At 37.5% G+C, this 18,218-nt stretch overlaps 1 protein-coding gene across 1 annotated transcript in view; it reads right to left on the bottom strand.

Moving 5' to 3' along the window:
* LOC125463742 (platelet-derived growth factor subunit A-like) overlaps positions 1 to 18,218 on the bottom strand; it is a 91,268-nt gene that overhangs the window by 21,362 nt on the left and 51,688 nt on the right. Inside the window, exons 3-5 of the mRNA XM_048555377.2 lie at positions 14,352 to 14,384; positions 3,979 to 4,125; positions 631 to 818 (exon numbers count right to left, since the gene is read on the bottom strand). Coding sequence (XP_048411334.1) covers positions 631 to 818; positions 3,979 to 4,125; positions 14,352 to 14,384 — 368 coding nt within the window. The remainder of the gene's footprint in view (positions 1 to 630; positions 819 to 3,978; positions 4,126 to 14,351; positions 14,385 to 18,218) is intronic.

Raw genomic sequence — 18,218 nt, 5'->3', positions numbered from 1 at the left:
AGTCAACTCTATTTCTCTGTGTCTGGAGTCACATATAGGCCAGACCACTTAAGGTTATTTAATTTCCTTCTCTAAATGACATAAGAGACCCAAATGGGTAATTCTGATTATGTATAATTAATGATCATCATTACAGAGACCAGCTCTTTTCACATTTCAGATTCATTTACAGCTCCTCTGAAGGGGTTTGAATTCTGGTTTTCAATCATTAATTCAATATTGAAATATTATATAAATAAGGGCTGAAATATTTCATCTGTGAATTTGAATTTTCAGGTTTTTGGAACTTTTTCTTTGTTAATTTATAATTAAGATGTAGTCAGCAGAAGTTTAACAGTTTTGCTTTTATTTCATCAAGCCCAGTTTAAAAACAAGATCTGAACAGAGCAAAGCTCGATTCAAAATGATGCTGATGCCGAATGTTCATAAGTGTGTCGGGAAGGGGCAGCAGCTGACAGTCATTGACGTTTCATTGAGTTGTAGATGTGATACTGCTAAGACATTTAAAATCCCTAAAGTAGCCTGCCTGCAGGGTTTCAAAGTTCATATATAAAATGTCCCAGTTGCAGAACATACAAAACAACATACTACTACATACCTGAAAGGGTGAAACAACATATTACTACATACCTGAAAGGGTTTGTAACTTGCATGTATTGGAATGCACTTATAGGTTTTAGTGTTACAACAGCCAGAACAGCGCTGTATCTCAACACAGGAAGGCCACAGAAGGAAGCCCACTGAAGTCGGGTCCACTTTGTATCGAGGAACCTCTACCGAAACTATTCGTGTTTTGCATCCAGCTGGTTTTGAATATCCTTTGGTTAACAAGAAAAGAAAATGGTAAAGTTGTTATTTACAATTAAAAACTCATTCAAATCTACATTAACATTATAATTCATACTCCATTTTACAGAAAGCAGATGTGACAAGGATAAAAGTAAAATTTAATTGATGTTATTTCCTCCAAGTGATGGCCCTGCTAGCTTCTAAACAAAGCAATATATCATGACTACATGTTACACCTGGCTGCTCCAAAGATGGTGCTGTAACATTTCTCAGCTTGATGTAACAAACATCACTATGGATGGTTAATATTCCAACCCTTTTAAAACAAATCTTTCAGTTAAATCACAGGTCTGCCATAAGACAATTCAAGTCATACTCTTACAAAGCAATACAGAAGTGTTGAAAATAAGATTGCTAAAATTCATTTTTCTTCAAGATTAACTTGTATTTCTTGCTTTGCCCTTAGGGGTAATTGTGTTTCTTATGGGAAATCTAAAGCCTCAGAAACATTTAACAGAAACTTATCCACTCTGTGAACACAATTTCTGAACATTGATGTTCAGAACTTAAACAATATTTTTCCATTTATACAAATGTGAAAACATAAGCAAAGCATGGGTGAAAAATAAATGTTGAAAATTAAAACATATCCTTCAAGAAGATTGTGTAGCTCACTTGTCACCACAACATGCTTTTACCTCTAAAAAGTAAACTGTCAGAAATTGTTTTAGAACCTGTTACCATTAACTATGAATGAAAGTTTTAGTATTTAAAAGAAAGGAATTCATTGAATAAACTGTAAGACTTTGTACTGTAGCACACAAATGGCTCACAGTGGTACTGTTGATTCTGTCATTCCTCTAATTCTCAATACTCTCAATTATGTACAATGCACTTAATTGTTCATAGTGATGACATGCGCATCCTTTACTTTCACTGGAATCATTTTCCCTGCACTTGAAATTACACAATTTGAATTCAATTTAAATCTTCACGAACAAGCCTGATTCAACCATATTTGAATTTCTTTCAGGTTTTAATTTGAGGTGTTCCACATTCCAACTGTCTGTCTTTTATGAAAATCATGGCCCTGCCACTTTTAACTATCATTAGCATTCTTTGTAAAACAATCCCCACAGCAACACAGTCTAAATAACATTGGACGGTACTAATTACATTGTTGAATGTCTAAAAATGCAGTGAGCATAGCAGATGTTGAAGAGGGAAGTAATGGTCCTTGATCTTGTGAGCATTTCTAACTGTATGAGGTACATTCATGTGGTTAAGCATTCAAATGAATTACAGCCCTTGAAATCCATCTGTCCTATTCATTATTCTATATATATTTAGTACACTGTTTTTAACTCAGTAAGTCATTTTGATAATATAACATTTTCAATTATTACCATATTGCAGCTCATGTTTTCAGATATGAACTTGTTTTAAATTATTCGCATTAGCAAGTTTTAGCTTTAGTCATGTTAACTGGTATAACATTCACTTATAGCTTTTCTTTTCAATCTGATAAAGGATAAAATTTCATGGGCATTCACATGACTCTAAATTTGGTCTTTGTTTGCAGGCAAACCTTTAGCAGACCCACGTACAAAGTTGATTAGGGTCTTTTTTTTTGGACAGGCTAACAACTGTCCATAAAGACATACCCCAACAATGAGGTCCAAGGCATGCAGCAGACCAGGCCATGCTCGTATTATTATGCCACTACGTACAGCTTGCTCGTTTTGCCTGCATGGCATGTTGTAGTCCCCAGGGATATGTCCCAGACAAGGGATGGAGTAGCTTCAAGGAGCAGTGATTATGGAGCAAAGGAAGCATATCATTTACAAATGAAAGGGTCTTAATGCTTGACTTACACAGCTGCCAAGAATAGCTGAAAAAATAACCAGACTGGAAATGAGCATAAGGTCCAATATATATACTTCAGGAAATCATGACCTCAACCAAGAAATATCCTGAAAATGCAATCAGTTATTGAAAGTTACTCCAATTGAACAAGTTATTTCTGAAGTTCAGTTCACATTGAGTTTATTCTTAATACTTGGAGTCTCAAAAATGGTGCATTATGCACATTAATGGAAAATTTAGTCAGCATCGGTCATATAGGATCTGTGATCATATATTACTTGGACAAATGCTTGAAGCATGTTTTGTACCGAAGTGTATATCAACTCCTGATCACATATGTTCGCTAAAATGTATATATTCTTGTCAGTTTCAATTCTAATGTAATGCTTCCACTGTAACTTAGATTGTGTCAGTCACCTAGGAAGTAGCAGTGAGGAATCTGATACCATATAGAAAAGACACATATATGTACAATTTTGTCAAGCTCTCTCATCTCACCTATTCTCCTAAAGAATGAACATACACTGCCATCCATGCTGTTATACCCATGTTGGTGTTCCAATCATAATGACTTGAGCGTTATGTCTTAAAGATTGTCCATTGATGAAGACAAAAGGGCTCATCCTTGTGATGTAGCAATTCTGGGCAAGCATTAGCTCCATCTAGTAGTGAGAAGAATGTTGCCTATTACACCATAGCCAAGGTCACTAATTTGCCATTTAATGGAAAATGGTCATTCATAGAAAAATGAACAGAATGCAAATGCAGAAGCTCAATTAAAATTCCTGAATTATATGTCCAAAAGATGGAATTTGCTTTATCTAGTCAGTGCTTCTGATTGTTGCCCTTTGGTTTTGCAGAAATGCTTTTATTTCTGCTGTCCCAAGTCTGCTGCTCATTCATCTCCAGAACGTTTTTCTTCTAGATTTGTCTTCAAATACACTTTGAATGGATTCAGGAATGAGATACGTTGTGGCAAACAGATGAGCATAACATTAATTCCCACTTCTGGAATCAGAAACATGAAACCTGATTCCTGAAACCAAAACATCTTATATCTTAGAGGAATCTTCACAAGCGAAAAAGCTTGGTTTCTGAATAAAATGTATTAATTATGTGGAAGCATTTAGGATAATGTTCTTAATTGCAAGCCTGTGTAAATGGTGAAAAGAAAGCAAAATGAGCCCCGAATAAGCTGAAGTAACACAAGCTTACTCTCATCCAGAAGTACTTGAGGAGAGAGGTGCTCTAGTTGATAAGTAGGATTTCACTATCAAAGAGGAAATGGAAGCTGAGCATGAACTGGTAGTAATGCTAGCAGACCTGCTATAAATGATCTTGGTTGGCTCTGTAGTGGTGGTTCTGGCGTTATTGCTAGGTGAAGCGGTGAGAGCGAGCGTCCTTCATTGCTTGCCTTTTGTCCAAGGTGTTCATTAGTACCTTTGTGTCTCCCCAGCCTAATTGGCACACCTTAAAAAAAACACAAAGCACAAAAACCCTGCTCAGTTCAACAAGCATGCAATGCCAAGTCCAAATTTGCCACAAGACGTCATGTGGCTGTGAAAATTACTCAGCTGGCGGCATGATAGGCCTGGGCCTGCAGCGATGAAGTCAGGAGATTCCAGAAATTGTTGAATTTGATGCAACTTGAATAAGAAATACCTCCAAGGAACCCTTTCATAAAGTAATATTCCACAAAAACTACAAAAGAATCAAAATAAGGAGATCTAGTTTCAATTGGATAGTGTTCTTTACTTTTCCTAAAGCAATTGGCATAACATCAGACCATATAATTGGCACTTCAGCCATTGTATTTGGATCATTCTCATCTGCTTTGGTGATTATTTAAGGACTCTGAAATATATTTAGAATCTGTTATCTGCAAACATACAGCATATGGTACCAGTTAGTTGTAGGACAACCAAAATAAAATGGTAATTGTATCAAAGTGGTAATATTTCTAGCCATTTCCATCACTGCTTGAAAGTCTAAGGGAACTAGAGGTACACCTGAAATTATACAGCAGAAATATTAATGCACAGACACATGCGCACTCTTTATTGAAATTTTTGGCTACTTTAACTTATTAAGTCACTCATTTTAAGAGAATCAATGCTTCTACCAAATTAAAGGACTTTTATGTGAGTGATTAACAACTAATATTCACATTGCATAATTTCAAGGGTCTATTGTTCACCAAGTAGAAAATCAGTGAAAACTTTCCATTAGCAAATCATGGTGGAAACAGAAAACCTTACTGAAACCTATACTTTAAAATCAATTTTCAAAGTCTTAAGAATATTTTTCAAATGATTGAATTGTGGCAATCCAGCAAATACAAAACCCTTCTTGATGACGTATCTGAAAGAGAGAAGTGACTTTGTTTCATTCAATATTTAGCCATGAACTGAAAGGAAGCATTTGTCACTCGTGATCATAAATGTTTATTTAATATTTAGCCATGGACTGAAATGGAACATTTATCACCAGTGATCATAATGAATTAGGTTTAGTATGTGGCAAGATTGCAATAAAGGGCAAAAAAAAAGATCAAGGCCAACTTCAACAGCTACTTTTGGCCCTGAAGGCGTAGTTGTATAAAATTAGAAAGGCAAAACACTAAATATATTTGAAATGCCCTTCAAAATATAATTGAGGTAGATCTACATATAATAGAGTTCATATTAAAAGAATTTTTAAAATACCAAAATGGTATTTCTTCAATGTTGAGTTGGTTTCAAGATGGCATACTTGACTTGCATTTTAGGAGAACTTCTAATATGATAATGGAAACAAGAATATTCAGAATATGTCAGTGATGGTTGGCCTGCCATCATAGCTCATTGGTAGGAATTTAACAGACATGCTGGTTCGTGGGACTGTGATTCTTCATACAAACAATTAACCCCACGTTGGTGCCTGAACTGGCAGGATGATCCTCGATAATCGAGTAGTGAAATCATTATCAATGAGTTGTGCCTGCAAAGTGCACAGTTTTGATTGACCTTCAGACGTACTTCAGATTTTTACCTCATTATGCATTCATGGGATATGGATATATTACCCATCCTAAACTGACATTGAGAAGATGGTAGCGAGTTATTATCTTGAATGAATACAGTTCACATGGTGAAGGTATTCCTGCAGTACAGTTAGGCAGCACTTCTGAAAGATATATTTCTAGTTCAGGATGGTTTATGATGTGGCAGGAAACTTGCAGGGGCTGGTGTTCACTAGCACTGCTCTTGCTGCTCTGTGTGATAGAACTTACAAATCTGGGGGATGCTGTGAAAACCTGGGTTCCTATCAACTTGCACCTAAATTCCCTGGGCAGTTAACTGGACATTTTCCCTATTGACAAAAGAGTATGCACTCTAGATCAAGCTTGAGTTGGGTGAATTTTTCCTTGTTTGTTGTCAAGACTCTGAAGTATAATGATAGATTCTTGTCTATTACATATTTTTGATAAAATAGTCAGGAGACATAAGGCAAGCTACAAACCCATTGAGTATGCTTAAGCTTTCTTTGCTTTTCACTGGATGTCTGGTGTTGTTAGACAAATAGTTAATATTGTTACAAAGTATATAAAGGTCAAGAAGAATTTACAAATTCATTTACTGCTGAACACATTTAGTCTATAAAGTACGTCAATGAAGTCATTTCGAGGTTCCTGTCCATTTGTCTGAACTTGTGACATTTGGTTTTCTACCCAGTCTTACTTCCCTGAATCAAATTTAAAGACATTACTTCAATGTTTTCTGTTAGACTTTTGTTTTTCCTGTTTATATTCTCTCCCCAAGGTATCTTTTACCCTAAATAAAAACTAAAAGAGCTGTGGATGCTGTAAATTAGGAACAAAAACAAAGTTGCTGGAAAAGCTCAGCAGGTCTGGCAGCATCTGTGAAGTACAAAACAGAGTTAATGTTTCAGGTTAGGTGACTCTTCTTCAGAACTGATGACCCATCAGTTCTGAGGAAGGGTCACCGGACCTGAAACATTAACTCTGCTTTTTACTTCACAGACGCTGCCAGACCTGCTGAGCTTTTCCAGCAACTTTGTTTCTGTATCTTTTACCCTCATTCTTTTCTTTTAATCTTGGTTGTTCCATTCCTCTCACCAGCTGCTTTTCTGCGAGTGGTATTTTTTTTCCCCTTTTAAGTAAGTCTCCAATTTCCACTGTTTCTTCAGTGGTGTTGCTAATGGGAATATCAGGCAAGATCAGGCAAGGAGAGCAATCTCCTTGAAAAGAGCTAAGCAAGTTTCAGCAGGAAGCATAGACCTAGCCCAAGAGAAGATTGAATGAGAGTGGGCAGAAAGAGGAATAAGCGCAATAAACAACGAGCTCAAAATAAAACAAGTATTTGAATAATGTGAAGGTATATGTAAGTTGTTGCAAACCTAATGCACAAATTTATCTTACTTTGACATGGATAAGTTACATAACGTGTTTTGATTCTGAACTGTAAAAACATAAAGAAACTAGTGTATTGTAACAATTATTTGACTGTCACGAGATTAGCTTCAGGAGGCTTGAAGCAAATTATTTGATTTAGCGTATTTAATAATGAGACTAAATTATGTGTATTTCGTTGTTCTTTCGAATCTAATCAACTTATTAAAGTCTTATATCCATGCGAAAGTTCAATGCCAATTTGGCCATCAAAATACAAAGCTATCATCAGATAATGATCCATTGAAACTTTCACAGAGAAAAGAGCTATGCCTAGAGCTGTAAAGAATTGAAGAAAAATGTCAATGTAGTTTTCAAGAAAAACAGGTACTTAAGCACCATAACTGTACATTTGGTGCATGATCTCTATCCTGGAATTGGTGATTTTTGTATTGTCCATTAATGACCTTGTTAGGAATTTCTAGACTTTTCAAGATGTCCCAGACACAATGAGGCAGCTGCTCAGAAATAAAGATAATATGCAAATTGCTGCATGACTTGGACGCAACATGGTCCACGTAAGAAGGTCATAGAATCTCTACAGTGTGGAAGCAGTCATTCAGCCCATCATGTTCACACCAACCCTCTGAAGAGCATTCCACCCAATCCCTGTAACCTTACATTTCCATGGCTAATCCACCTAGCCTGCTCATCCCCGGCCACTGTGGGAAATATAGCTTGGCCAATCCTCCTAAATTGCACATCTTTGGACAGTGGGAGGAAACCAGAGCACCAGGTGGAAACCCATGTAGATATGGGGAGAATGTGCAAACTTCACACAGGCCGTCATCTGACGGTCAAGGCAAACCCAGGTCCCCAGCACTGTGAGGCAACAGTGCTAACCACTGAGCCACAATGCCGCTATATAGAGGTGGTTAGAGTTTTAAAAATTATAAAAGTTCAAGCACTTTTAAACATGATGCAGAGCTGGATGAACACAGCAGGCCAAGCAGCATCAGAGGAGCAGGAAGGCTGGCATTTCGTGTCCGGTTTTTACACAGCTGGCCAGCGTTCAGGCAGGATTTCTAAGAAGAACTGTGGATGATGCTTACTACAGTGACAAGTAGAGCTGGGCCATCCTCATAATTGTTTATCATCCAATAGTTGTAGACGAAAGTAAAAATGGTGTGTTTCTTCATCCAAAAATCACTGAATACTTCTTATTCTTAAAGACTTGCCACTGCTCAGCTATGTCTGTGAAATGACTGTATTTGTTAAATGCTAATGAATTGAATATGTCTTTGTCATGGAAAGATGCACAAAAATATGAAAATAATTGGCAGGAAAAGAGTAAGCTGCTCAATTCACATGATGACAGCTTCTGCCCACATTCAGCAATGTCACTCTCCTGGAACAAGCACATAAAGAGAAAAAAAATCAGGGCAATAAGATGAATACACAGAAAGCCTGTTAGTACTTCGGAACAAAGATAAATCTAGCAGCATTTATCAACAAACAAAATAAGAAGAGACACCAATTCCTATTAAAAATCTTGTTTTGGCAATCCACAACATGCCTCCACTGCTTCTGAACATCTTCAAAACAGTACTTAAACTGTGTGCATGACAGTAAATCCTTCGCAGCAACATATTTACAAAACACTCAAGATCATCTGATAATTCTATTTGTTCTATTTCTTACATCAGCTGATATCTTACATTTCACTTCCCAAATCCATGATGTTTTTGTTGCAATGTATTATTAAAAAATTTGTAATTGCTTATTTTCAATGGCGCATTTCCAAACTACTGCACAATGCTTAAGTAGTTGGAAACCGTATAATTTGCATCAACATGATCTATTCATAGTTTTAAAAAGCATTATATTATTGAGTATGTAAATGTGACTTCCATGATGCCTGTTTGGACTACTCGCAATTCCACAAGCATTCTATCTGAAGATGAATAATGCACAGATCTGTCACTACAATCATCCCTGGTCCACTGTATCACACCTGTTCTTTTGCCACGTTTCTCTCTAGCCAATATCAATTTGACTACCTCTGCCACAATTCACATGGTTACCTGAAGACAGTTTAACTGAGCAAGTGCTTTAAAAAGATTTTTCAGCTATATGTGTGGTAGTGTGGTGGTTATGGTAATGAACTTATACTCTGAAGATCTTAGATTGATGATACCATCGCGGAACATTATGAAGTCGGCTTCAATGAATCTGAAAACCTTCAGGTTAGACACAGAAATTGATTATTACAGCTGCCTGATTGAGTCTAAAAGTCAACAATTCCAAACAAGGCTTTCAGGGAAGGGTATCTGACCTGAAATGACTCCAGTGTCACACCATGAATGATAAATGGAGGGATAACAAATATAGATTCTGAAGTTACCAGCGTCCTCAAAACAAATGCTTGTTGAATGGGGAACCACAAAAGGCCTAGGATTTTTTTATCCATTGTAATGCATGTTATTTCTGAGTAAATACACTAGATAGGTTGGCCTGAAGTACTCTTGCCACTAATCTAAGTCAGTTTTATTGAAGTTAAATGTAACGTCACAACTTGTACCGAACAGTTGCACAAGCCTTTTGGCTTCTCTAAGAAATACTTAAGGAGTTTGTTATGCTTGAACTCATTGGAGAGGGGCCAATGGTTTAGCAGTAGGATTGATGCATTTTTTTGCCCAGATTGGTTCCAAGAGAGATGAGTTCACAGCTCATATCGGCATGGAGAAGAAATCAACTCCATTTGCCTGTGTTTTGCTTCTTTGTCCTCACATTGTTCACATTGTTTATACAACTTCTGTCTTGAGTTATATTCTTCCGATGTCAACATATCCAAACATTAGGCGATTAATTCTCCAAGAAATTATTTTAACAGTTTCTTTTTATTTTAAACCAATGAAACTGTTTACCCTGGCACCTAAGTGCAAGAAATGTTGATCATTTGCCATTTTGTTATGTGCACTCTGTGATGACAACAATTACCATTTTTCAAACTGAATTTCTAACTTCTCTTAACCATGCACAGCTAAACATATATTCTGCAGCAGAAAGCACCACACAACAGTGTTAATTCAAGTTAAAGTGACCATCCCCTACTTCCAAGTTTGTTGCTGCTTGACTTCTTCAATTCTGTCAGTGTTTTGCGCAATTTTATTTATTCATAGGCCATCATTTATTTTCCATTCCTAATTATACAGAGGGTGTTTAACATTCAACAACAATGCTTTGGATCTGGAGTCATATGGAGGCCAGCCCAGGTAAGGATGACAGATTTCCTTTATAAAGGACTTGAGTGAACCAAATGGGTTTTTAAGGAAAAATGATCGTGGTTACATGGTCACCATTAGGCTAGCTTTTAATGGCAGATTTTATTGGAATTAAGTTTCAACATCTGCTATGGTGGGATTCAATCTCTGGTCCCCAAAACATAAGTCTGGGTTTCTAGGTTACTGATCAACTGACAGTGTTGTGGCAGCTTCTGAAGAATTTTTGGAAATATCAAGGCTCCTGAATAAATTATTAGCTCCTTAGCATGAGTACTTTTGACACTATTTCTCTTGCAATATATTTTGATTTGGAAAATAGACAGAGTCCATTACAGAGCAGAACAAAACGCTAGAAAAAGGAGGAATCGGGAGAGCAGATATTGTCACCAGGAGGCCAGAGTGTTCAGGGAGCAACTGTCCTTCTGGATCAAAATGTGGTATGTCTGTGCCTCAGTAAATATATCCTCATTAAAATTTGCCAGCTGCAGCTCCAACTGCACCCACAGATTGCATTGTCAGTGGGATGAAGGTTATTGAGGCAATGAGTTTTCACACGTTCAGCTCCTTCCAGGCTGCATCATCTCACAGTTATCCATCTTCTGTTTTATAAGGGAGATCACTGAAGGTCTATACTTCAAGCAAGTTGACTATATTTCAAATCTCTTGCCAGAGAGCAATAAGCAGAACAACCATAAAGTTTTCTCCAAGATCACAGCTTCCCCATTGTGCAGGGGATTACTGACTCCGCACACATTATTTAACAGGCATGGTATACCAACATTGGAATTGTTTTCAGTTTGGCTACAGAACAATCTCTCAAGGTCTGTCTGCTTTATGATAATATGTCATGCATATCCATGCCCAATATTCTGGAAGTGGCCATGGCATCTTCATTCTGTGGCAGCCCACTTTACCAGCTGCATTTGAGCCCCCATGACAAAACCAGGAGTAGTGACATAACTATAAAAGCTACCCACTTACCACATGATAAATGTCCTCTGGTGGACATCCCATGCATACTGGGGCAGCATGTATTTAATAAAAGTCATTCTGCCACGTATGATAGAGGAAAACAGTGATGGTCAAAATAACCGCAGCTCAGACTGCTTTGGAGAAACTCTGCAGTAGCTGGCAGCATGGATGTACATTTTGTGGTCGTCTGCTACATGCTACATACCTCAGCATCATGAGGGCATAGACACTGCAAACAGCTCTATCACAAATAGCTGAGGTGTAGGAGAAGGAAGAGGAAGTGGAAGGGAGAAGGAACTCTCATCGTACCCTTTCTGAATCCAATGAAAATGACTGTCATCCCAAACCTCAGTGTACCAATGATCCCACACTTTACCTTCCCTCTGTCATTGACCATCACTGCGCTCCTTGGCTACACAATGCAGATATAAATACCATCACAAACAGAACACTCCAAACAAAATATATTAATGAAATGATGACTTATTGCACTCAAATGTCAACTAACCACCCTTGTACATTCCTTCAGTAGCTGCCTTCCACTGCCTTTGCCTGAACTGTCTTTCCCTCCAATGCTGTGACTGCAACGTGGCTGTAAGAGTTTGAAGGCCTTTTCCTGGTAGAGAATGTGGATGGTCTTGGTTTGTTCTTGTGCAGTTCGGAACCTAATAGGCCTAATGCTGTACTGCACCTCTATGGCACAGTTGGTCATCACGTGCAGCAAACAGTTGGTGGTTCAAGACCCTCACGGTACGATGCTTTCACTGTTGAAGGGCTCTTGTGGTGCAGTGGTCATGTTCCTAAACTGATCCAAGAGGCAGGTGTTCAAATCCTACCTGCTTCAGGAGGTATATAATAACATCTCTAAACAGTTTGATTAGAAAATATCTGTACTGCACCAACCTAGCATTGGCAACAGCAACCTGGACTGGCTGACAAGAGCACAAGACGTGTGGCAGTGGTGGAACAACAAATACTATCTTCCTAAGAATGAATCAGTGACAGTTTTCTGGGATGGCACCTCACAAACTCTAGTGACTGGTTGCTGAATTGCTGTAACAACCTGAAAGCCCCTTTTCATATCATAATTCTTAGCCACACTGGAGGCAATCAGAGCTTGCAGGCAGAAAATGACTTTGAAAGGCAGCCAAAAACACCATGTCATTTCTCCGATACTGGGAAACTACGGCACGAGCTGCAAAAGGAACTGGAATATCAGCCACCAGAGGGTACACCATGGTTGGATCCTCTGTATGACTGGAATTGACCAGTTATTCCAAGCCGGTGTGAAACTCCTCCATGATCCTTAACACTGACCACAGGTTCTCTGGTAGGTTTCTCAATGCATCGATCCTGCCTATGCATACCCATCAACATTCTTCGGTGCACTGTCCTATACCAGTCCCGTGCAATGGAGCTTGTGTCTGGCCTCATCTGCCAGCGAGTTGGTGCCTTATCTCAATGTGACTTACAACTTGCAGATGCAGCCTTTAACATATCATCCAAATGACGTATTATGACAACTTCTGAGCTGGTGACTGGCAGAATGAAATCAAATGATGGTGGTGACTCAACTATGGTCTTCTTCCTGTTCCTCCACAAACTTGTCAGATTGTTTACACCATCAGTTTCAATGCCAGGAAAGATTTTGAGATGAGGTGCAGGTGGAGAGGAAGATTAGATAAACAAGGTACTATCAGCATCAATGACATCAGCCTCATCTCTGACCACATAAGCATGGCCATCTGGGTATTGGTCAGTACACTTCTCTCCTTAGGGTTTAGGTCTGCAAATTCTAAGTGAATTAGTTCCTGCTTTATCCAGTTATAGGCCAATTTGTCCTGAAAGAGAAAGGGAAGTGTGTTGGTGCAATTAATTTTAGCTGATATGCTTACCATGGTTGAACAGCTGGTAGCATGTGAAAAATGAGAGATGTGGGGGCGAGTGCTAGGCATGTGAAGCCCATGAATTTTGTTTATATATACATATTAATGTCAAGACGGATAGAGATTGTTGACAGGTGAGTAAGAGGGGTATTACTGTTGAGCAGGTAGCTTCTGAGGTTCAAGATGCAATTGGGAAATATGATTCTTGAAAGATGAATTTATTGACTATGGCCACTTGTATGAGGTCACTGAGCTCTTGAGGCAAAGAACCCAGTCCTTGGGCCTTGGCTGCTTTCGCTGATCCCTGTAGTTGCTTCTGAATGTTTCGCTGGAAGGCATCCTGTGGCTACAGAACATTTCTTTTCCTTTTCTCCTCCTCCAGCAACACCCCCAGAGGAGTTTCGATAAACATTGGAACCCATTCTCCCCCATGCTGATCTTCTCAGGTGAGATTCACTTCCTGTATGACTGCTATTGCCTGCACAAATCCAAACACTTTTTTCTCTTTAAGACATATGTGTTACATCAAAATAGTGCTTGCCATTCTTGATATTGAGAGTTGCTGATGTATCTAACCAAACTATAGCACAATTAGACATGAAATTCATTGATATAAGAAGGCAACATGAAGTTAGTATATTTCCTGCATTGTTATCAGTGGGCGCAGGCCAATTGTTGTCGTGGCTCCAGCGTTCGTTTTTGCACCTTTAAAGTTGGCCCCTTAGATTTTTTTTCTTGTTACTTTGTATAAGGATGAGCTTGCCTTCCATAGTTTCCCTTTCCACCTTTTTCAGAAGTTGATGTAATTAGTAATATGATTTTTCTTTGTTTTGCTACCATGCTCAATGCATTAAAGATGAAAGACGGAATAATTTTCAACAGGTTCCTTAAGTTCTATCACCAATTTGCCAGCTGTAAAGTTACAGCTTGAAACCAACTGGATGCGTGATGGAACTAACAGTAAAACAACTCATTGTTTTAAATCCAAACCATTGTGACGTTTTTAAAAAGTAAAACAAACCACGCTTTAAATTTCAATGCTATGTTTTATGCTCTGTCTGCTTGTCTGCACTTAATTGAAGCTCAAATATGAATAGTACAATTTAAACATTACCGCCCATTGTATTTAAACAGTCAATCGAAGAGTACATATGTTCGGCTTACCTATTTTGTACATGGGTTTGAAGCCAGGAGGATCTATTGAAAGAAAATACATTTTAAAAATTAGACTGGCGATAATTGGGGAATATTTTTGAGATACTATGACTACAATAAGAACAATCTAGTCATACATAAATTTGAATAACGAGTGCTAATTCATTACAATGTAGATTCAGTACCCTCTTATAGCATGAAGATCATTATTTATTGGCAGGAGATTGCCACCAGCTGCATCAACATAAGTGGAAATATGATACATTTATAAAAGTGTACACTTAGCAACATGCATACAAGATTAATATCAAAACAAGGCAAATGTCAGCATTTTAAAAACTACACTTAGTATTAATCATCTGAATAAACAGACATGCTACACTGTTCATATAGTTCAACTTGTGCTTTGATGGATAAAATATTAGTGAGCTTGTTAGAAAGCAGAAAGGAAGCTAAAATGAAAATAGCAGACATTTTCAAGTGACATATTACGTAGAGGTCTACAAAGTAGTTTTGAGAGGATTGAATTAATATTTCAATGGAATGCCTGTTACCTTGTCAAAGACTGGTACAAGTGTGGAATTTTAATGATTGAACAAGTTACACATTTAACCCCTTAGCAATGTCACAGCTTAGCTCTGTATTATTTGGATTTACTGCCTAATCAGTCATCCTTCACCAAAGTAGGTGATTTCACAGCAGACATCAATGATTATTCACTAATATAATTTTAATGTCAACGTCTGCAATATTTAAACCACCAGGTATGATATTTCTGACAATCTTCAAAATCAATCAGCTTACTCACATGGTGAGTTCTTTCTGGAAAACATGCTTGAATTTGTAAAAGCTGTATGCTGTTAAAAAAAGGAACAAGCACAATCTAGCTCCAGGCTCCGCCTCCTCAAACATTGACTGTTTGGTGGAACTAAGCCAAGGGGAATGTTTAATGGTTCAAGCCTAGGTGATTATTTCTCTTTTTTAGTTGCAAATGAGGGTTGGAATTCAGCCAAGTTGTTTCTTTCTTTGCTGAAGGAGACAACAGAGATCTTGTGGTTTAGATTTGGCAGCAAATTGTCCTCTCACCTAAATTGAAAATTGCTACTTAACCAGGAAAGTGTCCGCCGACTGACTTTCAACAGAGCTGGGAGACACCTCTTGCTGTTCTTTATTCATTCTGACTTTATATAACTATGGTACTTTTTCTTTCAATACTTGAGTGAACATACAAAACTGAAAAGATACACTTCATAATTATTTCTTGGATAAATTTTTCCCAAACCTAATCAGTTCAGGATTTATTCTCAGCCAATCGCAGATTTATGTACTAAAGTCATTCTGGCTCCACTGAACATGTAACCTATTTTAACAGAGCCATTAAAAACTAAGAAGTTTTGTCCAAATGGAGAAAGATACAAATGGTGTGTTAGTGATGTGACATTAAAAATAAAGACTAGCTCCGCAACAACAATCAATTGTTTCATGTGGCATGGAATTGAACAACTATCATCTCTTTCTGTGCCTCAGGGATTTTTACAACAGCAGCAGTCCAATACTTTCCTTTGCGATTTGAACCATACTTGTTTACATCTGGTGTTGCAGCACTTTATGCACAACAACATCCTTTTTATTGCTAACTTGTTTTCAAACTCAGATATGTTGTTCTCATGTTTCAATCCTGCCTCTATAAAAAAAAGCCCGCTTTTTGCTCTGAGACATTTAACCTGCCACATGAAAAATATGCTCAACCAGAATATTTCCTAACATGCCACAAACTTGAATAAGGCTCATTAAAAATAAAACTTCAACAGTATCTTATTGTTAAGCTGGTTTCAGAATGGTGATATCATCAGGTGAGAACAAACAGATACATAATCAGTTTTCATATTTCTCACTTGAATGAGATTCAGCATATTCTGAAGGTTCCTTTGCTCAAATTCCTCCATCGTTTTGCTTAAATCAGATTGACTTAATCTCAGCTTTCATTTTGTATTTATTTTTTGATAAACTATCAAAAGATCAAACTTCATCACTTAAAGCAAGTCTGAAGCAGGTAGCAATTCTACTCCTTAAGAGTCTCTTAAAAGCCATTTAAGGCCTCGAGTCTGTTCCATCAGATATTGTAATCGGGGCTTACATTTATCTTACCTCCATTTATCCATCGTGGTTCCATATCCTTCCATTCCCTTTTCTAACAACAATTTCAGATTTATAATTATTAATTAAACTGGCATCAACTTACTTCTTGTCAGAGAGAATCTCACACTTCTACCACTATTTACATGAAGAAATGTTTCCTATCTTGTCTCTCAAAGGGTTTGAATTTGACTTTAAGAATATGTTCCCCTCTCTTAAACTTTGCCAGCATTGGGAAAAGTTCCTTTGTCCACCCGTCCTTTTAAAATCCAAAAGCACTTGGTTAGGTCACTCTTTCAATATTCTAGGACATGCAAGCCTACTTTAGGTTATCCCTCATCATGCTCTCATCATTTTTTTTTCTTGACCTGGCGAGGCATAATTAATAAAACATAAATTGAGGCTTATAAGGACAATAATATCACTTTAAAACAAATGTATACGTTTCAAATCAGATCATTTGCATCTTTTTTTAAGCCAATGATAGAAGTTTATAACGGGTGCTATTTGGTTGTGACTTGAACGTGTAAGGATCTGTTTTTCTTCTGTTTCCAGATTACAATAAAGCCTACAGAATCTAGGACTGTACACTTATTGATATGAAAATGAGACTTAAATGTACTCAATGAATGTCATTGTTCTGTCACAAATCACTGCAGCACTGGCTTTCATTCCTCTTCCTTGTATTTTTGATCCACTTTAGCCAGACTTGTGCTGTACTGGAATAAAATTTGTATATGTTGGAATAAAAATACATTTGAGACACACTCATACTTTAATCCTTGGGGGAATAGTATGATTTTGATGAATGTGGGCTTCACAACTTCCAAAGCCAATATATCTTTTCTAACGTAGAGTATCCTGAATTGTACACAATACTTCAGCTGTAGCCAACTAGGGATTTACAGATCTGAAGCTACAAATGCTAACCCTCTAGTTATGATGCCTATTACTTCATGTTTTTGCTTCTTATTTTGTGGCCACTTCATTTAACCTATTTAGATCTCTGCCTTTCCTAGATTTTTACCGTATAAATCAAACTCATTTTTAAAACCTTTTGTGATCCAAAATCAATGGCCTCACGCTTAACTAGATGGAAATTTATCTGCTGCAGTGTCACCGACTCACATAATCAATCAATATCTCTTTGTAATTTTAGGATCTCATCCATATTAATTACTAAATCACTAAGTTTTGTGGCAAAACTGGATAACTCAATAGAGAGCTAATATATTGAGGTCATGAATGAACACAATGAATAGTTGAAGGCTGGGTATAAATCTTTGTGGAACAGCTCTAGTCACTTTATTCCAGTCCATATTTCCATTACCCAGATGACTAGTTCCACCCTTTCCAACATCTTTGTCCAAGTGCTTGTCCAACATCAAAACTTTCAATGAGTCACAACTTCTTTTCAGTTAAACTTCAGGAATAATAAGGCAATGGTCTTATTCCTCTTCATCCCTTGCCCTCAACATAAAAACCATTCTCTTGTTGCCAATTGCATCTCCTCCCTGAGTCATGTTCTCAGGGGCCTCACAGTAGCATTCTCAATAATAGTACCATTGCTCATTCCGACTGTGTTTGAACTGACATGGTCCATTTATCTATGTGTGAGGGTGTTTATTTCACCATTTATCTTCCTTGGCTGATATGTCTTCACCTTTTAAAAAATAAAATGTAATCCTAAACTTTTACTATCATCCCAAAGTGAGTATTCAAATAATCGTAATTTAGACA

Source organism: Stegostoma tigrinum, chromosome 22 (genome assembly GCF_030684315.1).
Source record: "Stegostoma tigrinum isolate sSteTig4 chromosome 22, sSteTig4.hap1, whole genome shotgun sequence".
NCBI classification, from domain to species: domain Eukaryota; kingdom Metazoa; phylum Chordata; class Chondrichthyes; order Orectolobiformes; family Stegostomatidae; genus Stegostoma; species Stegostoma tigrinum.
Note: the sequence above shows the minus strand (reverse complement) of the source record. Positions and strands in the feature narration are given on the sequence as shown.